The 26849-nt window shown below is 34.9% G+C and overlaps 1 protein-coding gene and 3 non-coding genes across 5 annotated transcripts; 1 reads left to right on the forward strand and 3 right to left on the reverse strand.

Moving 5' to 3' along the window:
- Window positions 1-5655: 5655 nt before the first annotated feature.
- Window positions 5656-5727, reverse strand: TRNAM-CAU (transfer RNA methionine (anticodon CAU)). The gene has a single exon. It is a non-coding gene; the product is annotated as a tRNA-Met (tRNA).
- Window positions 5728-9041: 3314 nt separating this feature from the next.
- TRNAM-CAU (transfer RNA methionine (anticodon CAU)) lies at window positions 9042-9113 on the reverse strand. The gene has a single exon. It is a non-coding gene; the product is annotated as a tRNA-Met (tRNA).
- A 1287-nt stretch (window positions 9114-10400) lies between these two features.
- Window positions 10401-17249, reverse strand: LOC132067502 (probable hexosyltransferase MUCI70). 2 transcript variants are annotated; one of them, XR_009417159.1, is made up of 8 exons: window positions 16065-16330; window positions 14935-15033; window positions 13577-13935; window positions 12954-13165; window positions 12606-12862; window positions 12326-12504; window positions 10883-11109; window positions 10401-10801 (listed from the first exon to the last, which is right to left on the reverse strand). XR_009417159.1 is itself a non-coding variant. In XM_059460768.1 (8 exons), the coding sequence occupies exons 2-8, from the start codon at window positions 16285-16287 to the stop codon at window positions 11032-11034; spliced, it is 1407 nt and encodes a 468-aa protein (XP_059316751.1). In that variant the 5' UTR covers window positions 16288-16330; window positions 17164-17249; the 3' UTR covers window positions 10401-11031. The 2 variants fall into 2 exon arrangements, 1 of the variants encoding a protein (XP_059316751.1); XM_059460768.1 differs by adding an exon at window positions 17164-17249 and having other exon boundaries at window positions 10401-11109.
- On the forward strand, window positions 11362-11464 carry LOC132069033 (U6 spliceosomal RNA). The gene has a single exon (XR_009417604.1). It is a non-coding gene; the product is annotated as a U6 spliceosomal RNA (small nuclear RNA).
- Window positions 17250-26849: the final 9600 nt, after the last annotated feature.

Consider the following 26849-nt stretch of genomic DNA (forward strand, 5'->3'; position numbering starts at 1 on the left):
TTACCTTTAATAACACTCCCTTATAAACATGATATGCCATTTTTAAGAACACAATATTCAAAGGTTTTTTTACTCCCTCTGTCCCAATTTATGTGACACTTTTCGCTTCTCGAGATTCAAACTGCATGAACTTTGACCAATATTTTAAGATGTCTTTTTTCACCAAATTGATATGAGAAAAGTTGCAACTTATAGTATTTTTCATGTAGTTTTCAAATATATAAATTTTAATGTTAAAATATTGAGTTAATCTAATCCAATTTAGCTTCAAAGTTTAGTCAAATTGACTCTCGAAAAACGAAAAGTGTCACATAAATTGGGACGGAGGGAGTATATGTTATAGAAATCTTTAATTTAAAATCACAAAATTCAAAAAGTTTTATGTTATAAAGCCGTCAGATACAAAAGACTTTTTTCACTATTAGAAACAAAGGTTTTTCTCACCAACATTCAGTGGAAAACTTATGTTATAAAACATGATTTTCCCACCCTCATTCCCATAGAACCAGCTTACTAGGAAAACGCATGGTGGGAAGCAGGTTCCCATTGAAACGCTGGGAAACTTCTTAATATTATTGGGTAAAAACACTACTATTTAGATTTTTTCTACAGACATTCAATGGGAATAGCTATTGAACATTTTTCAGTGAAAAATTTCCGTGCGAAAATATTGATTTTTAGTAGCGTTTTAACATAAACTTTGTTTTTAGTCAAACTAAAGACAAGTAAAATGGCATAAAAGAGGAACAACTAATATAGTAACATACTACCACCAAAGAATGTGGTGCAGTGGATGGGGTTGTTCCTCCCTTAACTAGAGGTCTTGGGTTCGAGCCCTGGATATGAAAAAAATCCTTGGTAGAGAGAACTTCCCCCAGAAATGGGCCCTACGCGGCACGACTCCGAATATAATCGGACTCTAATGCGGATACTGAATACCGGGTGAAAAACCAAAAAAAAAAAAAAAGGGAACATCGTAACATACTATAACATGTACTTAAATTGCAATGATTGTGTATTTTTTATATATATACTATCAGTTAGGGCCGTTCATGGTTCCGTTTGAGCCAGTTATCCTCTAAAAGATGACCAAATCAACTTAGTCGGTTTTTCAAATGTTATAATCAAATCAAATCAATTAAGTCGGTTTTTCATTGCTTTGGTTTTTGTCGGTTTTGTCGGGTTTTTCGATTTTTTGTCGGTTTTTATTTAAATATATGACAACATACATCCAAACACTTATTAAATTGACTATTTTCTAGCATAACACTACCAAATCAATTACTCCTATTTGTGAAAAGAAAGAAATATAAACCTAATCAAGTTATATATGTACTTTGTCCACAAATTTGTATGCATCATCTAAGAATTTAGACATTTTCAAGGATAAAAAAAATTCTTACAATGAATTTGTTTTTTGGCAATAAATTAAAGATCTAACTGCGATATACCAAGATATCTTGATGAATAATTAAAGGACTCAAAAACAAGTTATTTGGACCAAGAAATAGATTCTTAGAATTATCAAAATAAAAATAAGAAATCAAACTAGAAAGTAAATACAAAAATTAGATTACTATAAAGGCAAAAACATAGATTATGAATCAAGAGTGCAAAAGGTTAATATCGTAAAATTTTGAACTTTTTCTATAAAAGCGCACGTGTGTGTGTATATGCATCTATAATTTTTAAATAGATATTTATATTGTCGGTTTGGTTCAGTTATTTTTTGCTTAAATCAAAATTTATCGGTTTATAAAATAAAAAACCAAAATTAAATCAAACCAAAAAGTGTCGGTTTTTTTTTTCTTCGATTGGATTCGATTTTCGGTTTGATTTGATATTTCAGTTTTCAACACCAGTATCAGTTACATTCCTTAAATGCTCAGATGCTTCATTAGCTTCCAATTAAAGAACATAATTTTCCCTTGAGCTGTAGCTAATCTCAATGATGATCGTGATTGGCTTATCTGTACCGTTTGTTTTCTTTCGAACTTTGGTCATAAACTAAATTTCAACCTAAATCCGAAATAGAGATGAGTAATATTAGTAATAACTTATTTATTGTTTGTTAGCACCTTCGATCAAATCTTAGTCACTGTTATGACGTATTCCCAATATGATTTGATATAAACTGGCTACAGAATTTCAATTATAAGTCGCCATCAAATGCTATAGACTTTTGAGTGGGGAAAAGAAAGATTTGCAGAAAATGAAAATTGAAGTTTAAGCAATTGCGGCGTGATTGATAGAACACATAAATTTAATTCTGATATTTTATTAAATATATCGCAAAAGAAGCATGCATTAACGTTGTGAATTATGGCGGTGAGCCTGTTTGGATTGGCTTATTTTAGGTGTTTTTAAGCTAAAATAATTTTTAAGCACTTTTATAGCGTTTTGATAAGATAAAAAGTACTTTTAGGCACTTGTGTTCAAGCCAAAATAACAAATCCTAACTCTTGACTTATGCTTATAAGTCATAAGTTATAAACTCATCCAAACAGGCTCCATTTTATTTTGTAAAACTTTTATACATATTTTAAGAAAAACATCTAATAATTAATTTTAAGAATATTTCTTTAAAGTATCTTTTATTTCTCTCTAAATAGCTTATTTAATTAACATTCCACTAATATGAGCAATTATAGTAAATTAAACAAAAAGCAAATAAATAACTTTAAATATTTTGGAATAAATTTAAATTGTTAAATCGGCTAATATTTGAAATCAGTAGCATTAGTATATTGTAAGAAGTCAAATAAGCTTTAGACGTAAATTGAATTAAAAATTGATATCGTGGGGTTTCCAAGTATTAGTTTATACGTAGTTTTCAATTTTCAGTAAGACGCATCTTTTTCTATTTGGTTGGCTTCATCACTCCAATCTTTAAAGAGCCAATTCCTTTGAAAGCTATCTGTCCACTTTCATGAAGGATGCAACTTTTTTGACAAGCTCTTTAAATACTACTCTAAGAAAATTAATTTTTTTGGATGGTTATGAAATTAAAGAATTGACCTTCCAATTAGTAGTTGTTACTGTCCATTATCCTATTGTTGAATTGTGTGAATCACCTTTAAATTGTTAGGAAACAAACATTTTTATGTATGTATTTTAGATTTTAACATCTTGCGCTTGACATGTGTGTTTGATTTTTTTTCTTGAACTAAGCATGTTAAAAGATGTTTTTTGTTCGAGGATGATGGTAAAACTCCATGCAAAAATGTAAAGAAATTAATCTTCAACTTATGCATCCATCATCAAGTGCTTCACCCAAAGGTGGCTATAAATTGTAATTTTCTGTCGTTGGAAAGTAAAATATATTTGTTTACCCCTTCTCCGGGAGCTTCCCTTTTTGCTCCCTTGGTGACTTGAACGTCTCACAATCTTCGGGTTGAAGGTGGAGAGCGTTTACCATCTGAGCAATCCCCTCTTGTCAAAGAGTAAAATGTTAACCTTAATCGTGTTCTACCGACAAGATATTAATATGTCCTACCGACAAGATATTAATATGTTCCTTTGAAAGTTAATATTATATGTATGCTGAGAATGTAAAAAGTTTTATACAGTCATATTATCAACCCTGTTGCTTACTATTCATATGACTTCCAAATTTGCTTGCTTAATTTTCTTGAGGCAACCAATTACTTGAAAAGGACATTAGTAATAGCGTTACATTAGTTCACTTTCAAAATTTTCCATCCATAAGATTTTGGATATGTGCGACACTGTATCTGATTTTTAAAAGTCAGAAACATATGGTCCCATTACAATAGCTGCTTTCAAAATAATGAAAGCCAGTTTTTATATTGGACAAATGTTAACTACTCCATAAAGTTTCCAAGGACCAAACATCTGACACTTCACATTTACATCCAATAATTCCTCAGCCAGCTATTGGCACTTTGCTTAGAAACAATAAAAATCTTTCGTGAAAATGATGTATCATCAGAGACTAATTTATGATATTAAAGTCCGGAACAGTGCTCAAAAGCTTGCAACAGTAGAGTTACAACTTACAAGTCGCATATAAGGTGTGTTTGGTACGAATTTCAATTTTTTCTCATATTTTGTGAGTCAAAATATCTTGAAAAATATTATCTCCAAGAAAAACAAATTCCTTAAAAATGAGAAAAATAAATTCCCTAATAGAAATAGGGAAAACAAGTTCATAAGTGACATTTCAAGTTTATTGTCTCCTTCACGCCCACTCCCCACCCACCCCACCCTATAGTATTTTGGTAGATTACATATAAATACTCTTAGGATAATATTTTCTTGCTTACATACCAAACATTAGAAAATAAATAAGAAACCCACTTATTTTACAAGAAAACATTTTCTAGACAAACAATTTTCATGGAAAACATTTTCATGCATACCAAACACACCCATATTCTTGGTAACAATTTTTTTTCTCAAATGAATGCTATAGAATATATTATATTACCGATTTACTTGTACTTGTTATTACATGTGCCATCATTTTTATTAAGTTATCAATTACTAATACTTATTATAGAAAACCAACCCGTAAGGATCTTATAAGTGATCAGATTGTGTAGATAAGTTTGTTTTCCGGTAAAAATGGATAATCAGTTAAAGATTTGTATTTTATGGGTTTAAAGACAAGCAGGTCATATTCAATCCCGAAAACTCTCCTTCCGGGGGTCAGTGTTTGTGATTGGAAGAGTTAGATTGAACAAACGGAGCTAAAGAAAGAATAAAAGCAAGCAAGATAAATATATGTTCAAAGATAAATGTTGTGCCCGGATGTATTGCCTTTTAGAGAAAATAAGAGATAGGTATGTTCAAAGGTCAATGATGCGCCCAGATGTATTGCTTTTTAGAGAAAATAAGAGATAGGTTACAAGAGAGGAAGTAAAGATCCCTTAGCTTATATGATAAGCTATCTATATAGAAATAAAAAATAAGACTTTTCAACCCTAACGTTTGACTGATGTGACTCAACTGTGCTCCCACATGCTTCCTTGCCACAACACTCTAATCGAGATTTATTGACGTGACCTGAGTTGGTGGAAGTGAACGCCAGCTGCGGAATCCCTTCCGGCCTCTCCGAGCTCCCAATGACGGAATCCGGCACTTTTATTAAAGTTGCTGGTGCATGAAATTACTCAAAGTCGCTTTTATTAAGAGAGGCTCTTGTGCAGTGATTAAAATCACTTTCCCTTAAGGAGAAAATTGGTCTAAGTACACCTGAGCAGTTTAATCACTATTTACAATCCAAACTCCAATTTAAAAATTTCACATTGATCAGCTCGCGCGTAGGGTAAACAACTCTTATCTTTCCTCAAAAACAGTCCATTAATTAATAATGTTGATTAGAACACAAGATTAGGTTGGGATTTGGCAACATTAATGATATATTTCATAAATGAATCAACAAAAGCATTTTGACTTGCAAATTAGACCATCAAAACAAACCAAATGTCAGACATGTACAAGTGCACAATATAGAGATAAAAAATCATGACTTTAAAGTTTAGTACTGGTCCATGAATACTTCCTACTGTATTGGAGAAAAAAAAAAAGGGGAAATAAAAATACTTGCTACTGTATTAATATTAACACCAAAATTCAGCCAACAAAAAAAAAATGTGTGGAACTGGGAAGCTTGCTTCTGAAATATTAATTTATCAGAGCCAGGTTTCGATCCTGGGACCTGTGGGTTATGGGCCCACCACGCTTCCGCTGCGCCACTCTGATGGTGATATCCTCTTCTCACTGCAGTTTTTATATATAATTTCGAATAGCAAAATGAACTTCCATCAAATGCTTACTTTGCTTTCAAATTTTCTGTATTTCGATTCGCTACCATACCTTTTTGTTATTTACACAAAATTTTGCTACATTTTTTTTTTGCATAGGGTAAGGAGGATGAAAAAAAAAAAAAGTAAAAAATGAGAATAGAGTTTCACACCTATTATGTACGAAAAAACACCAACCTACACCCCGGAAAAAAAAAAAAAAAAAAAAAAAAAAAAACCTACACCGACAATTTAGAATTCATCTCTAAATTGGACAAATGTTAGCTGTAAAAAAGACTAAGGACTAAACATCGGACACTTCACATTTACATAAAATAATTCCTCATCCAGCTGTTACCACTTATACAGCTTATATACAATAAAAAAATCTCATAAAAATGATGTATCAATGACTAATTTATGACATTAAAGTCCTGGATAGGGCTCAAAAGGTTGCAACAGTAGAGTCATTTTTTTGCGCGGAGTGCCCTTCTTTTGGGGTGGTCTTTAAATTTTGCCCCTCATATTTGTGGTCTTTAAATTATGCCTCATATTCTTTGGTCTTTAATTTTTGCCCTTCGCATTGCAACTTTGAGCTTTCGCGCGAGGTTCGAGTTCGAACCCCGCTCAAGCAAAAATTAAAAAAAAAATCACAAGACAAGGTTTGAGTCGCGTGTATGCCGGACCCGGCATACTTTTGTTAAGGAATTACAAATTTTATGCGACCCGCATACTTATGCATGCATTATGGTACTTGGCATAAGTATGCAGGTCCGCATAACTTTGATAATTTCTTCACAAAGTTATGCGATGGGGCATACTTTAAATGGGCAAACTTTTATGCGGACCGCATAACTTTGTGAAGGAAATATCAAAGTTATGTCGGACCCAAGATACTTATAAGTCCGCCCATAAGGCATAAGTATGCCGGTCCGCATAACTTCGATAATTCCTTCACAAAGTTATGCCTGGGGGCATACTTTTAATGGGCAAACTTTTATCTTACCAAGATAACTTTGTGAAGGAATTATCAAAGTTATCTCGCATACTTATGCCAAGTCTCCGCCCACAAGGCATAAGTATGCCGGTCCGATAACTTTGCAATTCCTTAACAAAAAAGTATGCCGGTCCGCATAGCGAAATTTAAACTTGCCTTGCGAATTTTTTTAAAATTTTGACGCGCGTGGGTTCGAACCCGGAACCTATGGGTGTTAGCCGAAGGGCAAAATTTAAAGATTTCAAATATGAGGGGCAAAATTTAAAGACCACCCCAAAAGAAGGGCAATTCTGCGAATTACCCCAGTAGAGTTACACCTCCGAATGACCTTCGATTAAAGTCCTGGATAGGGCTCAAAATGCATGCTTTCCGTTGGTCAATTTTTTTTGTTTCCCATCCGGTATTCGCATTGGGGCTGACTAAATCTGGATTCATACCGGGTAGTCCCACATTTAGGGGCAAAACACTCCCTAACAATGGTGACTCCGTACCCAAAGGGGCTCGAACTCGAGACCTCTTGGTTAAGGATGGAGTTAGGGGTGTACAAAGAAAACCGACAAATCTGACCAAACCGATAATCTGAATCAAACCGAAAAAAAACCCGATTGGTGATTTGGTTTGACTTAGTTTGGTTTTAAAAAGAAACCCGACCACTATTGGTTTGGTTTAGTTTTAATCTAAAAAAATGTCAAACCGAATCAAACCAACCCGACATTACATTTTTTAAATTTCAAAAATATTTTATACATAAAAATATTTATTTATAATGTAATTTATAAATATTTCTTAAACTTTTTCATATTTTTTTGTCTTTTAACATATTATTTCACTTGGAATTAGAATTTTGAATAATCCAATAAGTTTTATAGCCCTTAGATAGTAGTAACTCAAATAAAACTCAACAAAAATCAAATCAATACTAATGCTAACAAAAGAAATTCAATTCTAACACTAGGAATGACAATAATGTTGTTTATCTATTCTTTAGTTTTATATTGGTTTAGAAAGTGAAAATACATAACTTAATTTTATTTTTTTTCTTTAATATTTAGTTATGTAATTAATACTTATTAGCCATACTTATTTTAGCATGATTTAGTACTTTTAGATTATGATCATTTTCTATATGCCTTATAATTTAAACGTACTTATTATAGCATGACTTAATTAGTACTTTTAAATTATGATCATTTTATTTTATGCAATTTCATTACTTTTTTTTTTTGCTGAATATTTTGGTACAATGTCATGCTCATCTCACATTTTGTACTATTTTCTTTAAAAATATCTTAATTAGATAGTCGTATCTTGTTAGGACAAAAAAAATATTTGAATAGGACAAAAAAAATATTTGAAGTACAAGTTATATATTTAGTATGAAGACTTTACCGGAAAAAATCCGAAAAACCCGAGCAACCCGAAAAAACCGAGAAAACCAGAGGTTGAAAAACCCGACTTTTGTTGGTTTGGTTTCGTTTATAGATTTAAAAACCTAATGCAATTGGTTTGGTTTGGTCTTTAAAAACCCGAACCAACCCAATTCATGTACACCCCTAGATGGAGTAGTACTAGCCACTACACCACATGCAACCATTGTTGGTTCCGTTGGTCAATTGATGCTCTATACTTCTTTACTGCTCGTAAAAAATTGACAGACTTAAAGCTGTATTGAAAGAATCATTTTGTCTTTACATATATTCTTGGTAACAATTTTTATGAATGTTTAGCTGTATTGAAAGAATCATTTTGTCTTTACATATATTCGTGGTAACAATTTTTATGAATGTTACGAAGATGTATTAATAATACCAGTGTAGCACTGTAGATTAACATGTTATAACATGTACGCTGCTATATCATTTTTACCAAGTTATCAGTTTATATTTGTTATAGAATTTTTTTTATAATTACTTATAAGTAATCTGATTGTGTGATCATATCTTACATTATTTTATAAGTGATCTGATTATAATAGAGGGCTCATCTCAGTTATCTGTCCCTGTTTCCTCTAAAGGAGAAAAATGGCCATGTACATCTGAGCAATACATTCCATGTTACACGTGTGACATAAAACACAAGAACATGTCGAAATCATTAATGAAATATTTCATTAAAAACAATTTAATTAACTAGGCCATCAAACCAAACACATTGTGAGTACAAGTGCACAATTGAAATCATTATGAAATATAACTCACCAAATACTTCCTGCTGTACTAAAATAGACACCAAAAATTCAGCCAAAAAAGTGTGAATAGGAAAGCTTGCTTCTGAAATATCAGAGCCAGGTTTCGATCCTGGGACCTGTGGGTTATGGGCCCACCACGCTTCCGCTGCGCCACTCTGATGATGTTGTTTATTGGTCGCGAAAAGTATTATAAGTAATATTTCTGTTATCTACTTTGCCTTCCTTTCTTCTATTTCTGTTCTCAAACATATACTATCTTTTTTGCTTTCAGAAAAAAATTTGCTCATAAATCGAAAACGTTTACAAGAAAGATTTTATGATATTAAATAAATGAATCTTGAATGCTCCTAATTAGGAAGAGACAAATAAATTTATTTTCACATATTTACACGGAAGATGGAATGGTAATTAAATCTACCAAATACCAATTATAATGACTTACAAAATTGGAAAGATATTATCTTATGAACTCGTAAATTTTCAGTAGGGGCTTAACTAAGTTAGGATTGTTTTGCCCTAAAATTAAATTAATATTGGTGATTCAATACTTAGTATTTATCAAGCCAAACACTCTATGTTTTTAATGCTCTTGGTTACTTCTTTTCAAGCATTAAATATTTTATATTTGGCATAAGGTCTTTTATCTAACTTTTAATGTTATTACTTCTATAAAGACATCTAATGGATTCTTCAATCTCCTCTCTATATTTGACCTAACAAGTCGCCAACATATATTATAAGCAAGCGATCATTTGTACATGCGAAATGAAAAACATACATTATGTATACAGCAAATTGAACTCATGAACAATTGGCATATGTCATTTATATGCACCTTTATCATATGCATATTATTATCACTTGAATCTGTCACTTAACCATGGTAAACTAATGTGACTTAGTATATATATGGAGTATAAGCAAGTAGTTTTCCTTGTATGAAGTATATAATGCTGCAGCCTAATGCCTATGGTAAACTATTGAGGTAACGAATTTCTCATTGGAAATGCACAATCGAGTCATGGCTGTGGGTTGTGGAAGACTGGAAGTATATAATAAAAAGCCTATGGTCACAAATAATCTTGTGTTTAAAGCCCTATGGATGATAATATTCTTAAAATGACCCTCACTCTCTTTTACATTAGTGTTCTTGAACATGCAGAAAAAATTTACTTACTATGCTTGCAAATTATATGAGCGTCCTGCGACTACTACGTTTTATTATTTATTTATTTTAATAATTTTTATTCTGTTTCATCTTGGGATTTTAGTATTTTTAGAATTTGTCATTTGGTGTGTAACAAAATGGAAAATTTCTTTTAGCTTACATTTCTAGAAAAAGTTCATTGCAATTAGCCTCAAGATAGTTTTGAAAAGTTTCATGCTAACCACCAGTTTGGAGAAGGTGATATGACAGAACTACCAACTTGCTCTAGGCACCAAGATATCACTAGAAAAGAGAATATGTAAAATTCAATTGCATAGACTATACTGTCAATGCTAAGAGCATTTCACTACAATAACATCATCAATGATACAACTACCTCTCAATCCCAAACAAGTTGGGATCGGCTATATGAAAAGTAATAGTTCTCTATATCGTGGAAACGACTAATTTCATCAATGTTGACAGGATATGAGAAGATACAATATTCAATGTACAAGCATCCTCACTCCTCTAAGTGGAGCATCTATCACAGTTGCATAAATTTTTACAAACTTCTTTATGAAACTGGTTTGGTTCTGAACCCACAAAAAGTCTCAGAAAATATCCAACAGTTGTGATAATTCAAGCAGCAGTGGCACTTCACGAACTTCCTACTCCGTCCTCAATCACATGAATGGTGGCTAAAAGGCAGATGAGTTAGCCCCATACTCTTGGCCCAAAATGACAAACCAAAGATATTCAAGAGAAGTATTATCACCTACTTAGTAGAGCTTAAAATAATTCCTTGTTCCAACATGTATAATCTCTAGTTGCCAATGAAATGCATCAGTTCATCTTCAATCTGAAAGTTAGTTCAAATGGGACGAGCCAGCTGTCCAGTTTACCAAGTCATTGTAAAGAATGAAGAAGATCAACTTATTCTTGGAGGAGGTGGAGCAGATGGCTCTCTGTGATGAAATAACTTGACCAGCGACCTACGCTCACAGTCCTGCAGACGCATACATTCAAACATATGATGAAGTTCCACAGACTTGCTTTAACACAGATAAAGGACACCAAGTTTTGGGTGCAGTGTTTTTGGAATATCAAAACTTCACAACCCAGCAGAAAAATTGAGCAATTAGTGGAACACTTATGTTTCAAGCAAACAAAACACATCAGTTGGAGTGTTTTGTTCCAAGCAAACAAGCACATCAGTTGGTGTTTTTTGTTCCAAGCAGACAAAACATATCAGTTAAATGTCCCATCAGGGACATCTGATAAAAATTGGAACAATGCAGAGAAGATTAGCACGGCCCCTGTGAAAGAATGACAAGTGACAAGCACAGACGGAGAGTTGGTGTCCACATACAATAACAAAATAATAACATTGAGAGCATTGTGTTTACATGGTCTGTTCCCAGGTTTAATGCAAGATAGAGTAGCACAAGTGACCACAAGTTGTCTGACCTCAATAACATGTCAACCATTAATTTTGAAGAATGGTGTTAACATTTCAAATTGATACAAAACATGGTTGCAAAGTCGAATCACAAATGAGATGGGTGTAATTTGGCCTACGCAAAATATCGCGTGGATTTTTATGATTTTCGCGCAATATTTTGCAATTGTCACGTGAAAATCATAAAAAAAATCGTGCGAAATCATAAATTTCGCGCGAAATAAAGTGTGCAATTTTTATGATTTTCACGCGAAAATTGCAAACTTTCATAAAATTTTGCGCGATAGTTTACAATTTTTACACGAAAATTGCATAAAATGATTATACTTGCGCGAGAATTTGATGATTTTCACGTGCTATTTTGAAATTTTCATGCGAAAATCATAAAATTTGCATGATATTTAGAAATTTTCGCATGGAAAAGTTTGCAATGTTCACACGAAAATCATAAAATATGCATGAAATTTTATTATTTTAGTGAACCTCTCAATTACTATCGTAACTACAGAAACATATCTAATACAGTTAGTTTTCATGAGCAAGCAGATAATTCAACAGAACATATGTTTGTTAGTTTGGCAACAACAACAACATACCCAGTAGAATCCCACAATGTGGGGTCTGGGGAGGGTAGAGTGTACGCAAACCTTACCCCAACCTTGAAAGGTAGGGAGGCTGTTTCCGAAAGACCCTCGGCTCAATGTTTGTTAGTTTGGCAAGAGCTGTAAATAAAAAAAAATTAAGTGACCTGAAGACACCTTACCTTAAACATATTTAAATGGAATGGTCTGTCTGGATTCATTCTCTTTAGTTTTAGGAATGTATATGCAAAGCTTAGTTGGTCACGTGAAGTAAATCGGTCAACTTCGTTGAACCAGAGGCAAGAGAACAAATTTGACATTGGTGTATGTGCTCTGACAATAAAAGAACCTTCAGGCACATCTGCAGAACGCCAGAAAAACCATAATTGGTTCAACAAACTGCACATAAAAGAAGAAGGCAATGAAGAATAAGATAAATAGTAAGCATGACATTGCACATACAGCTCGGTAGAGGAGAATTTGGATCTGAAGGGTCAAATTTGGTAAGACCATCAGATTGGTAAAATGAAAATTGTTCATCAATTGCAGTGTGATTGTACTTATTTAGACGCTTATTTTGGAGTACTTCTTCCCAAACACAGTGCCGAGTATAATGATTTGAGATGGCATACTCAGAGCCAGTTTGCCACAAGAAATGATCAATTATCAACATTGGATCAGTTGCGAGCCGCAGTTTGCTATCAAGCCAAATAGAGTACCTAATAATTGCCACAAGAGGAGAACAAATTCAATTTCAATTGGAGTAAGCAACATAAAGAATGAAAATCTAGCTAGGAGAATGGAAATCACCTTGAAGAAGGAAAGAGGCGATGTGTCAAGAACTTTGGTACTTTTCCTGTTTTACGCATATCTGTGTATGGTAAGTTCTTGACGACAACTAATTTCCACAAACCAACAAATCCACCATCATCAGGTGCGTTTCCTTCTTTTGAGAGCGTGTAAAGAGTTTCCTCATCAACAAACATAACAAAACATACATTCTTCTTTGAATACTCACTGATCTGAAAAGGCAAGGATCAATCCAAAGTAAGCACATGTTGCTATATCTTAACCTGCTCTCAGGGCTTTTCAAAGATATCATCTGACAAATCTGTAGAATATTGCTAAATTGAGTCACTTATTATTAGAGAAAACTGATGTATCCGGGATACATGTTTTAGAAAGTCTTTGATCTTCAGGGAGTTATTCAAAGTTTCTGATTTACAAGTTTTTTATGCAATTTCCATTTCTGAGAATAGAGAAAGAGCAAAGAGAGAGTTGAATGTCATTACAATGAGATTGTAGAGAAAAAGGAATTTTCCAGCCTTCCAGGTGGTTAACAACTTCAGAATGGATATAATCAAACAATCTCAACGAATATCATTAAAGGAAAGAAAAGTAAATATATAGAAAAAAGTAGGTCAAATCATTACCAATTTGCTTGTCGGCCTTCTTAAGAAATCAGAGCTTCCAAAAATACATGATGATACAACCACTCTGCACGCACTCATGTATATTTTATCCACCTCTTTCAAATCAAATCCAGTACTTGGAAACCCTTCAGCTCCCTTCACAAAACCACAATGAATTGTTTGATTGACAGCAAAAAATGATTGTTCTCTTTCTTCAAGGGTCTGATGTCCACCAAATTTAGGTTCATGAGCATCAATATGGGAAGCTTTCTTTTCTGTTTCCATATATCCCAAGGAAAACTGAGTAAAATTCAAAAAGTCCTTGGGTTCAGTAAGAAAATCGACAGAGTCCCTCAATGCTACCTCACAAGGAAAAAAACCTGAAAAGCCAAGTAGAAACAAATGAGGATTTGCAGATTTCCATATTTCTGCTTATGTTGGAATAGCTCCTTTAACATCCTACCTTTGTATAGAGCATTTTACCAAGAGATGTCAAAAAAAGGATTAACTTGCTCTAACTGATCTCTACAATGTTAGGGAGTTCAGCATAGCCTCAGGATAACATATACTTTGTGCCATGGACAATAGGATTTGTCACTTGACAACTCTTTTTGGCACTTTTGGAGGTACAAAAAAGAAGTGAAGAGTATATAACAGAACATGAAGCTTTTGTATAAGGCAAGCTGTAATGCATATCTAGGCACTCCAGAATTAATTGGATTAAACACATTTAAAGCATGTTTAAACTTCGGTTGCCACCAACCTCAATAAGATAAAAGGTTTTGAGCTTCGACCTCAAAATTCTTCGATGGATTACATAAGACGGGCAATAATCTAATCTTGCTTAGCAGGCCATATGTGCTGCAAAGAAGAGGTATCAAAAAGATAAAACCAACTACTAATCGCTTAGCCAACATGGTGTGATTTTGAAGATAACACCAAAGAGCTCATTCATAGCCGAAGTTCTTGAAATTGTTAGTATTGTTACCTTTTGGCACCCATTAACAGTAATTAACGACATAGTTTCTAAAGGATTTACTTCAGGATTTATAAAGACAACTCAAATATCTGCACTAACACTCTCACATTACCACACAGAACCATGGAACAAACAGGTAGAAAGCGAATGCTCAACTATAGTTCTCCAGATGTATCTCTCTGCTTATAACAACTGCAGACAAGTGTTTCAAACTGACTACAAAGTTCTAGGATTTAGGCTGCAGTACTTCTTGCTATAATGTCCATTATATTAGTTATAACTATCTATTTTGGCCAAGATAAGTATAACTTTTCTTCCCATTGTCTGCTTGTTGGAAACTCCATTCTTAATGACATAAACTCATTCAAAGTATACACAAGCTAGTAAAAGTAAGTCTTACGCTGCCTACGGGGTTTCTTTGTTGGGCGGTCAGGGACATCATGCCCAATATAATCTTCTTGCATTTCTCTCCAAGGCAACATGCCATGTTCCAGTTTATCTGCAAAGAAAATGGGAAAACATGTCTTTGAATAATACCTAAACTTAAGAAAAAACTTATGAAGGAATTTATAAACTCAAAATATAAGAGGTAGTATGAGCAAAACCCAGTAGCTATCCTTCAACTAATGTCTAGGATATTAAAGAAGCCACGGGGACGCCGCCTGCCCATAATATACTCGCAGTAGTATACTCATCTACAAGTGTAAGAATCCCAACGAGAAAACGTAGCAATTTATATGAGTTAAATATTACTAATATTTACAATCTTAAAAGATAACATCTAATGCACTAGAGGATACAGAACATACACGTTTAAAGCTTACAACTTAAAGTTTGGTCAAGAAAAGCAAAAAAGAGGTGCCTGAGATAGAAATCAAATTATCCATTTCACAATTGAGGAGTAGTTTCTTATCCCTTATTTCCTTTTTTGAAACCTCATGTATAGATTACAGAAGAGTGGATGTCTATTTCTAGAAAAGCATTTCTTATTTAGGTTTTCTACTTTTTTGCAATGCTTCGACCCTTTCGGATTCTCCAAAAATGCAAAACGTCTCGAGGATCCGACACACACCGAACAATATTTTGAAGAGTCCGAGCAACACAGCTTTTTGGTATACTTCTTGTATTCGGGCACTTTTTTGCCCCAATAGTAATAAAATTTATTACTCCATACCTTATAAAAGAAACAAGTCTTTCCAAAATGCAACAAGTTTCAGTTAAATAACTATACGTATGATAACACTACAATACTGTAAAATGAAATGAATTATTCCAGGCATAAGAAGACTAGACGACAACAACAACATACCCAGCGTAATCACACCCCTACCTTTTGTGGGGTAGAGAGACTATTTCTGATAGACCCTCAGCTCAAAAGAAAGCTTATGAAGTAGAGTTGCAAGAAAAATATGACAGGAAAATAGCAAGATAGAAAGTAAATGAAGCAACAGACAGTAATACACATTAAAGAATAAGAAACTACGCGATTACTAAATAAATACTACTAAAAATAGTATCTTTGTTTCTCACCATGAAAGTGCATCCCTAAGCCAAAAGCAGCCAATGAAATGAAGCAAAGCACAGCAAGTGAAAATACCCAAAACAGTAATCCCCGGTTTGTAAATCGACTAAACTTTCGTCCTCTTCTTGAACTTCTGAAATTGTTCTTGATTTGATCCAAAAACTTGTAAACAATACCTCTTCTCTCTTGGAAGAGTAGTTCAGTATTATTGTTCTTATTATACAAACCCATTACAACAACATCCCTCCAAAACCTTATACATCAAACTCCTCATCTGTGCAAAATCAAAATTTATCAAAAAATGTTAGTAATTTGTTTGTTTCAATAACTACACAGAATCCTAATATTTTATTACCTTATAAAAAGAAACAAGTCTTGCCAAAATGCAACAAGTTTCAGTTTAATAACTACAAATATCATAAGACTGCAATCTGGAACTAGAGAATAAAATTAATAATTCCAGGAAAAATCATATTGATCAAAAAAAATTGTAAATACTGACAGCAAAATTAGTAAAAAGAAACAGCATTAATAAAAAAAATCAAGAAATGCAGAATTTATCAAATCAAATTATGTCCTAACCCTTAAACATGAAAATCCTCATGTGGGCAAAAATCAAATTGATTAAAAAAAAATGTAAATAAGCTAATGATAAAAATATTGAAGAAAGAAAATACTGACAGCAAAATTAGTAAAGATAAATAAAGTAAAAAAATAGACAGCATTAATAAAAAAAATTCAAGAAATACAAAATTGATCAAATCAAATTATGTACAAAACCTTAAACATGAAAATCCTCATGTGGGCAAAAATCAAATTGATTAAAAAAATGTAAATAAGCTTATGATAACAATATATTGAAGAAAGAAAATAGTGACAGCAAAATTAGGAAAAATAAACAGCATTAATAATAAAATTCAAGAAACAGATAAAATGCTATCATAATAATTAAACTTTTTAACCTTATAAAAAACAAGTCTTGCCCAAAATGAAATTGATCAAGAAAATGTTAGGAATTAGTTTCAAGAAGTAGACAGAATCATATTCATTGTAGACAAATAAATTCATAGAAATGTGTACACATTTAAAGGTGAAATAAGGATTTACCTATTCATTTCCATTTTAAAATGTCAGTGAATATAATTGAATTTCATATGTGGGTGATTTTACGAGAGAGAAAAGTGGGCATTAATTTGTGTGTTTAGATCGCTTTTACATTACGTGAGTAGTGATCTGAGTTCGTCGGTGGGTTCGCTCCGAATAATTCCATACGTGCACAATTTTTAAACTTGTCTATTTTTAGAATCTAGTGCCTTTGTTTCAATTTGTTTGTTTTAATTTTCTTTTTAATCCGTTTAAAAAAAATGTGTTTTTTCTTTGTTCTTTAATTTCAATTTTTTATATGATATATTTAAGACTACATGATTAAAGAACATTTTGTTACAATTTACCTATTTTTAACATATGCCGATCCAGAATTTGAAGTTTGTGGGTTCCTAGCTAACAGTGTCTCTTGTTACTAGGTTCTCAACTCAAAATTCTTATATATTTGAAGGGTTTCATATTATAAATAGAAGGTTCAGATAAAAGCTGTGAGTTCCGCGAACCCACATCCAATGGTATGGATCCGCCCCTGATACTTAATTTAAGATCACAAGATTCAAAAGACTTCTTTATTTTCTTAAAATCCGTGTCAAGTCAAACCCAGATAAAAAAAATTGAAACAAAAGTAGTAGTAATTTTATTCCTTTGGGTGTGTTTGGTATTAGAAAATATTTTTTTGAAAAATAAGTACGTTTAAACTGATTTTCTAGTGTCTAGTGAGAAATGGAGGGTCGGGGTGGCTAAGGGGTAGGATGAGTAAGGTTGGTGTTGGGGGCGTTGAATGAGTGGGGAGGATGAACTTGAAATGTCATTTATAAAACTTGTTTTCTCACTTACCTAGGAAAGTCATTTTTCTTATTTTTAAAATATATTTTTTTTAGAGAAATCATTTTTCAAAATAGTTTGACCAATCAAATATGAGAAAAAAATTTTAAAACAAAAAAACATTTTTAATACCAAACACACCCTTCATCTATTTTAGTTTATGTGACATGTTTTTAAAATACTAGCAACCGCACGGGCCGAACATGTCTATTCACTTTAATTAGCCAGTCTTTAAAGTTTGTATTTTGAAAATAACTTTTAGATCGCTTTTACATTACCTGAGTAGTGATCTGAGTTCGTCGGTGGGTTCGCTCCGAATAATTCCATACGCGCACAATTTTTAAACTTGTCTATTTTTAGAATCTAGTGCCTTTGTTTCAATTTGTTTGTTTTAATTTTCTTTTTAATCCGTTTAAAAAAAATGAGTTTTTTCTTTGTCAATTCTTTAATTTTAATTTTTCATATGACATATTTAAGACTGTATAGTTAAAGAACAGTTTAGTATAATCTACTTATCTTTAATTTAAGATCAGAAGATTCAAAAGTCTTCTTGTCAAGTCAAATCCAGATAAACAAAATTGAAACAAAGGTAGTAGGAATTTTATTACTTTTGGGTGTGTTTGGTACGAAGAAAAATATTTTGTATAAAAAGAAAATTAGAAAATATTTTTTTGAAAATTAAGTGCATTTTTACTGATTTTCTAGTGTCTGATTAGAAATGGAGGGTCGGGGTGGCTAAGGGGTGGGATGGGTAAGGTTGGTGTTGGGGGCGTTGAATGAGTGGGAGGATGAACTTGAAATGCTATTTATGAAACTTGTTTTCTCACTTACCTAGGAAAGTCATTTTTTTTATTTTTAAAATTTTTCTTTTTTTAGAGAAATCATTTTTCAAAATAGTTTGACCAATCAAACATGAATTTTTTTTTTAAAAAAAAAAACACTTTTCATACCAAAAACACCCTTCATTTGTTTTAGTTTATGTGACATGTTTTAAAAATACTAGCAATCGCACGGGCCGAACATGTCTATTCACTTTAATTAGCCAGTCTTAAGGTTTGTATTTTGAAAATAACTTTTAAAAACATTCTAATTGTTATTATATATACAAAATGTACTTTATGTACGTAACAACCAGCCAAACAAGTAACCATGAAAAGTCTCATTTTATGTAATGACCAATTTGATATTATCGCATCGTTACCTTAATTTTTTTTTTCATTTTGTCTTTAGTTATTATCTAATAATTATATTTTATACCTTTTTATGATATGCATAACTAGAGGGCAGAGGCGGGGATAAGAAATTGTTCAGGCTTGCCAAGGCGAAAAAGAGGAAGGCACGCGACCTGGATCAAGTGAAGTGCATCAGGGACGAGGATAGCAAAGTGTTGGTGGAGGAAGCTCTCATTAGACGGAGATGGTAGTCGTACTTCCATAAACTCTTGAACGAAGAAGGGGACAGAGACATTGTGTTGGGAGATTTGGAGTACTCTGAGAGGCATCGCGATTGTGGTTATTGTACGAGTATAAGGGTCGACGAGGTTAAAGGTGTTGTTCGTAGGATGTGCAGGGGAAGAGTGACCGGAACTGACGAGATTCCTGGGGAATTTTGGAAGAGTGCAGGCAGGGCAGGCTTGGAGTGGCTAACCGGGTTGTTTAATATCATTTTCAAGACGGTGAAGATGCCTGAAAAATGGAGGTGGAGTACAATAATCCCTTTGTATAAGAACAAGGGCGACATTCAAAGCTGCAACAACTATAGAGGTATCAAGCTGATAAGCCACACTATGAAAGTGTGGGAAAGGGGGGTAAAGATGAGGGTAAGGAGAGGCGTGTCTATTTCAGAGAATCAGTTCGGATTCATGCCAGGCGTTTTACTACTGAATGCATTCATATTGTTAGGAGATTGGTGGAGCAGTATAAGGAGCAGAAAAGGGACTTGCATATAGTATTCATAGACCTAGAGAAAGCTTATGATAAAATGCCAAGAGAGGTTCTGTGGAGATGCATGGAGGCTAAAGGTGTACTTGTGGCGTACATTAGAGCGATCAAGGACATGTATCATAGAGCCAATACTAGAGTGAGGATTATAGGAGGAGACTCGGAGTACTTCCCAATTCTGATGGGTTTGCATCAGGGATCAACCCTTAGCCCATTTTTATTTGCCTTGGTGATGGATGGATTGACGCGACAAATTCAAGGTGAGATGCCATGGTGTATGTTGTTAGCAGATGACATAGTCTTGATAGACGAGACTCGTAGCAGAGTTAACTCTAAGCTAGAGGATTGGAGACAAACGTTAGAGTCTAAAGGATTCAAGTTGAGTAGGACCAAAACAGAGTACTTGGAGTGCAGGTTCAATAGCGTACCTCAGAAGGCTGACATGGAAGTGAAGCTTGGTACCCAGGTCATTCGAAAGAAAGGAAGTTTCAAGTATCTTCGGTCTATTTTACTAGGAAGTCTTGGGTCTATTTTACAAGGAAATAGGGATATTGACGATGATGTCATACATCGTATTGGTGCAGGATGGTTGAAATGGAGGCTCGCTTCCGGAGTGCTGTGTGACAAGAAAGTGCCACCAAAACTTAAGGGCAAGTTCTACAAAGTGGTGGTTAGACCGACTCTGTTGTACGGGGCAGAGTGTTGGCCAGTCAAGAACTCTTATGTGCAGAAGATGAAAGTCGCAGAAATGAGAATGTTGCGGTGGATGTGTGGGCACACTAAGAGAGATAGGATCAGGAATGAGGACATCCGAGACAAGGTGGGAGTGGCATCGGTGGAGGATAAGATGCGGGAAGCGAGGCTGAGATGGTTTGGGCATGTGAAGAGGAGAGACATAGATGCCCCAATGCGGAGGAGTGAGAGGTTAGTTATGAAAGGTTTTAGGAGAGGTAGAGAAAGGCTAAAGAAATATTGGGGAGAGGTGATTAGGAAGGGCATGGCTCAGTTTCAGATTATCGAGGACATGACCTTAGATAGGAGGTTGTGGAGGGCTCAGATTAAGATAGAAGACTAGTAGGTAGTCTCGCTTTTCTGTCATACTAGTAGGCGTAGTTTTGCTCTACTTTTTATTGCTCTTTGATTCCTGCTTTTATGTGTTGGGTCTTGTCTTTCCATACTGTTTTATCATTGTTATATCCCGTATTTTGTACATTGAGATATTCCGAGCTAACTGCGATAAGTTAAGGACAAGGTTATGTTTTTCCTCCAATTTTGTTAGAGTGCATAAGTTGCATATTCATCTTTTTAGTGGTATGGAGTATTAAGGGTAAATTTGGAATAAGGAAAATTAGGGGCTAAAAGTTGGAATTTTTTTTTCATGATATAGCCACAACTAGCCATGTGGCCGTGGGGTCATGTGGGACCCACACATGGCTAGCCAATTGTTTCAAGCCATCAAGGGGGCCATGTGTTCACCTTATATTTGTAGGGGGCATATATGTATACATGCATAAGTCATGCCAAGCAAGACAACTAGTCATCATTTATAACTTAAGAAAATTCTAGAGAATTGGAGAAAAAAAAAGAGAGCATGACCGGCCATGTGCTATATATATATATATATATATATATATATATATATATATATATATATATATATATATATATATATATATATATATAATATGTATGTATAAGTCATGACAACACAGGCATATTCATCTTTCCAATTCAAGAAGCTTGGAAAAAAGAAAAAAAAAAAAAAAAGAGGTTCGACCAAGGGCTGGCCGAACTTGGTCCATGGAACTTGAAAGAAAATATAATTTTCTCTAGCTTTTCAACTAATTGGAGGGTCCTACATAACGTGGAGTAGTCGTTGGAGCAAGCGAAGGCGTTCGTTTGTACAATCCACAACCTAGTCGAGAGTTGAGAAGGCAAGTGGAAGAGGTAAGGTTCAATCTTTTCTTGCATGTGTTATGGACGTTTTGAGCATGTTGTAATGTGAAGAAATGGATGAAATTCATGAAGTTGAGGGTGATGGTGTGGTGGCCGAATAGGGGCTGCCTTGGTGTAGATGGAATGAATTAAATTTACTTGATATCTTGGTTGTTGTTGTTGTGAATTCCATGATGTAAAATGAAGACTTAATGATCTAAGTTGAGTTATAATCGTGTGGGCTGATTTGGGAGTTACTGTGATTTTAATGTGGTTTCTTGTTTTAATGAAAATGATGTTGCTAACGTATGGAATTGTTGATATAGTTTATGAATTCGGAAGAAAGAAATGTGTTGTTGTGTTCATTGAGTTGGAAGGTTTCGGGTAAGGTTGAATGTTAGTTGGAACGTTTGAATTAAGTGTAATGTTATTAATATGATTGTTGGTATTGTTGTTGATGACTTGGCCGAGTTGAATTCTCGGGGTTGGTTGAATGTATAGGAAATCTTTCTACGGAATTTACGTAAATAAAGTGATAAGCTTAGGATTGAATTCCTTCGTACCTATAGCTAATGTTTGCTATTTAATGACATTATTGTAGATCGTGAGAGGCCAAGACTTAAGTTTGGAATAGCGTAGGAAGCGGACAAGGTATGTAAAGCTTATCCTTCTCTTCTTTTGGCATGTTTTAGACGTAAGTAGGTTATGATATGTTATGAGCCTTGGGGCAACTCTATTCTTAAAAGTCCGGAGCATGTTTATGATTCTCATATGCTTCTTAATGACATTCCTTATATGGGTGGACTATGGTCCTAAGTCTTATGTATGATTGAATTTCAAATGTTGCAAAAAGAATTTTGTTCGTAAAAGATCCTATGTCTATAAATGTCCGTAACTTTCATAGACGAACCGGATTGCTTTGATATGCTCGTAGGTGATTCTATAACGTATAATAATCTCCAGTTTCCATAGGCGGGCTCGGGTTGGTTTGACATGTGTCCGTGGTCCCCGAGATTTTCCTTTGTATAGTCCTAACGACTTTTTTTTTTTTGAAAGAACTTAATATGATTTCCGTTTTAACTCTCGACGCGCCGACTACTTACTTATCCATTGAGTACCGTAATGATGATGTGTGTGCATATGGTTTCTCACTACTACTGCTCGTGCAAGCCTCGATATGTCTTTCACCGAGTCCCGGGCGGGTATGTATTCGTGCGCGATCTATTGCATTATTCACCGAGTCCCTCATTAGAGGGCGGGTACGGTATATGATGATATGATGATGGCGCCGGGGGACGGATCCCCTTATATATGTATATGACGGAGACAGGATCTCCCCCACCGAGTCCGAAAAGGGCGGGTGCGGTATTCACCGAGTCCTCACTGGGGGACCGGGTACGGTATATATACGATGACTTCGCGGAGTCCTCACTAGTAGGGCCGTACGGGTATATATATATGTATATATGATATGATATGATGACATGATGATATGATGACAGGCATATGATGATTTGTACTTACCGAGTCCCTCACTAGAGGGCCGGGACACGCTATGTATATGCATATGTACTACATGATATTGACACGCATGATTTATGTTTCAACGGCAAGCTTTATGATTTTCGACACTCCTGATTTCAGTACGATTCCGTTCTTGTATTCCATGCTTTACATGCTCAGTACATATTCTGTACTGACTCCCTTTCTTCGGGTGCGCGTTTCATGCCACGCGGTACTACGATGATTTAGGGGACGTTAGCAGAAGATATCCCAGGGTTGGATTGGCGAGCTCCGTTTCCTCGGAGTCTTTCTTAGAGTTAGAGTATTTATGATGTGGTATCATGTTTTGTGTTAGAACTTTGCGAACGGTGTCGTGTATATAAGATATCGGTTTATAAGCGGCTATATAAGCGATGTATCATTGCGCTTTATGTTACAGATTTGTTATGATTACAGATTTTATCTGATTTGAAAAAGACGAAAAGTATGTTGTTCTTTGAAAAGCTTTCCTTATGCATTTTGTCATGATTTGAGGGCCCAGTATGATTATGAGTATGACGAGAGTCAGCGGGTTCGCTCGGCCCTAAGTAAGGGTCGGGTGCCCATCACGCCTTATCGGAAATTAGGGCGTGACAAATTGGTATCGAGCGATTAGTCTAGGGGTTGTCTGCAAAGTCGTGTCCCGTGGAGTCACATTTATGGTGTGAAGCGCGCCACATTTATAAACGAGGAGTCTCGAGGAGCATCTAGGGTGGTTACTCTTCTTTCACATCTTAGATCGTGCCATAGAGCCAAGTCGTAGGAAATGAGATTCCTTACCCTGATTTTTTATTGCAGCAGAAGAATGATATCGACAGAAGAAAATGATTGATGATACTGGAAGTTACTAAGCACGCAGGTAAGCAAAAGTATGAAAGGTATATGTCGGGTAAGATATTGAAGTACGATCGAAATGTAAAGTTGAAAACTAAAAAAGAAAGTGTAACAGGCGCAGTTTGAGTCGGGCATACGAGGTAAGTTTATCATCTTCGTACTGTGGTTGGTAATGGGAGCCCTGTGTGGCTGTGATATGATATGATACACGTATATATATATGTTGGCCTTTATATGAGGCATTCTTGGTATTTCTGCGTGCGAGTTTGAGATAGTAAGAAATATAGAGGAAACTCTGCCGAAATTTTCCCAGAAATGAAAAGAGAATGAGATATAGGTTTGTGATATGACTTGAAAGGTTGTATTAATAGTAATGATAAGATTTGATTAAGTTGCAAGTACGGCCAATCCTGAGAAATAAGTTACCTGTCGAATTGATGGTAATAGTAATCAGGAGGTCGATATCGATATAGTAAAAAGAATTTGGAAAGGGCTTGCGATATTGAAAGATGATTTAGAAAAGGCTGGCAAACCTTGATAGAAAGTCATATTAAGGTACCGACTGAATGGATAAGCAGGAACGAATTACGACGAGCTTATAGTTAGAAGAAGTAATAGTATGATTAAGACAAGAGTACAAAGGAAAAGAGTTGTGATGGATATGAATGTAAGGATAGGACAGCTTGTGAGGTATTGAGGATAAAGTTGGTCAGGAAGGGTGAAGGGCTAAGAAGTGTTACGTTATAAGATAGATTACGAATAAGATATAACATGAATAGGATGAGGATTGCTATGGAAATAAGTGAAGCCTAGTGAGAAAGTGGTCAAAGCTATGATGTGATCTATGTAGTTAGAATATAGAGGCAAGTGTGAAACGGAAAAGCGAGCTATAGAACGAATAAGGAAGGCTTATCAAGTTCTGTATGAAAAGTTTGGAATAAGGGGTATCTAATAACGGAAATGATAGCGAGTGTAAAAAAAGAAAGGGTAATTGGAAGAAGGAAATAAGAAGAAAGCGAGATAGCGATGTAATAAGAGACCCTTTCTAATTCGGAGGGAGATGTGTTATGAGAATGTTTCGGAATCTGTTAAGACTTCAACGTACTCCAGATTAGGCGATGAAGGTCATGCGATGAGGTGGACGCGATCATACTAGCGTTAAAGCATCGTATTTAATCGGAGTTCCAAGGTTAAGCGTGCTGGAGTGAGAGCAATTTTAGGATGGGTGACCCCCTGGGAAGTTTTCTGAAAGTCTTACAAATTCAGACGTAAGAAGCAAATGAGAAGCTAGAGTAGTCTAGGGAAAATTTGAGTCCGCGGAGTGAGCAGAAACCTTAAGAGGTCGCGTAGGACGAGGCAGACTGAACCGGAAAAGGAGAAAGAAGGTGCATCACAGTCTTAGAATTAGGGTAAGCTTGACTAGTGCTGGGAAATGTTTTGTAAGCAAGATAGTAGTAATCATGTCTGCATAAATATGCACATGATATCCCGTACATGGCTATATCAGCGGATATGTGTACTCTGGCAACCGACGTGGCAGTATATGGAAGACATTAATTGGACAGGATAACGAAAATCAAGTGAGAAACAACATATAAATGGCACAAATGTTACAAGGCAAGCTGATGTTGTCTTCACTACAGGCTAAGCTTGGAAAGTTTTAATACCAAGATATTTGAAAAAGAGAGAAAGTGAGTAAAAGAAAGGCGAGGGGATCAAAGTGTCGGAATAGAAGTGCCGCCTAATTGAGATTAGGAATACGAACATAGGGCAAAGTATAATCAGGTAATAGTACACCCCTAAAGGGGGGAAGCGGATGCGAGAGATGCAAGTGCAAGATGGAGACAATCAACACTACAATATATTTGATACGAGTGCTCGGGCTACAGGTAAGATTCCTTGTCGAGACAAGTTAGTAAGATCTAACAGCTGACAAAAGGGGTAGAAGCTAGGATGGTAATTGAGATAGTGCTGAGAATTAATTGTAGAGATTTTGAATGATATAACATTGGCTATGGTGAGACCAACGATCTATTCCGATACCGGTTGTAAGGGAAGAGAGGCGAATACAAAGTAAAACATAAGGATTAGTGAAGCCACGCTAAGGTATTTTTGGGCTAATTTGAGTACCTTCGCATATCCTTGTAAAGATTGCAACATAATGTGTGACCGGAAAGTTGAGAGAAAGATCGGAGCAAAGGGACGAAAGAAGAGACTGAATTAAAGATGAAGAAACGACACGAGATAATGTGCCCAGGATGTTACAAGTTGCATAAAGGGGATTATAAGATGATTTAAGCAAGATGATCAGGACTAGCGGGCTACCGAAAGAGGATGAAGTTGTGTGTTAAATTCTTTCAGGATGATACCAGCTGATGATGAGTAAAGCAGGAAACGGCTATTAGCAGCTCAGAGACGACAGAAATCATATGACGACAATCGGCGTCGACACTTAGAGTTCCAGATCGGCGAATGGGCATGCTTGAAGATATCACCCATGAAAGGTGTAATGAGATTCGACAGGAAGGAGAAGTCCAACCCGAGGTATATTGGACCTTATTATGTTGTTCGTAAGATAAGAAGATTGCGTACTAAGGACGTAGCTTCTGTTAA

This window comes from Lycium ferocissimum, chromosome 8 (assembly GCF_029784015.1).
Source record: "Lycium ferocissimum isolate CSIRO_LF1 chromosome 8, AGI_CSIRO_Lferr_CH_V1, whole genome shotgun sequence".
NCBI lineage: Eukaryota > Viridiplantae > Streptophyta > Magnoliopsida > Solanales > Solanaceae > Lycium > Lycium ferocissimum.

Excerpts from the sequence above, each read along its gene's own strand:
- LOC132067502 (XM_059460768.1), bottom strand. The coding sequence starts at position 16,287 with ATGGGTTTGTATAATAAGAACAATAATACTGAACTACTCTTCCAAGAG. Across the intron at positions 12,863-12,953 it reads CGCCTCTTTCCTTCTTCAAG|GTACTCTATTTGGCTTGATA; the intron begins GTGATTTCCATT and ends GGCAATTATTAG. Across the intron at positions 11,110-12,325 it reads TCCATTTAAATATGTTTAAG|GACTGTGAGCGTAGGTCGCT; the intron begins GTAAGGTGTCTT and ends ATGCGTCTGCAG.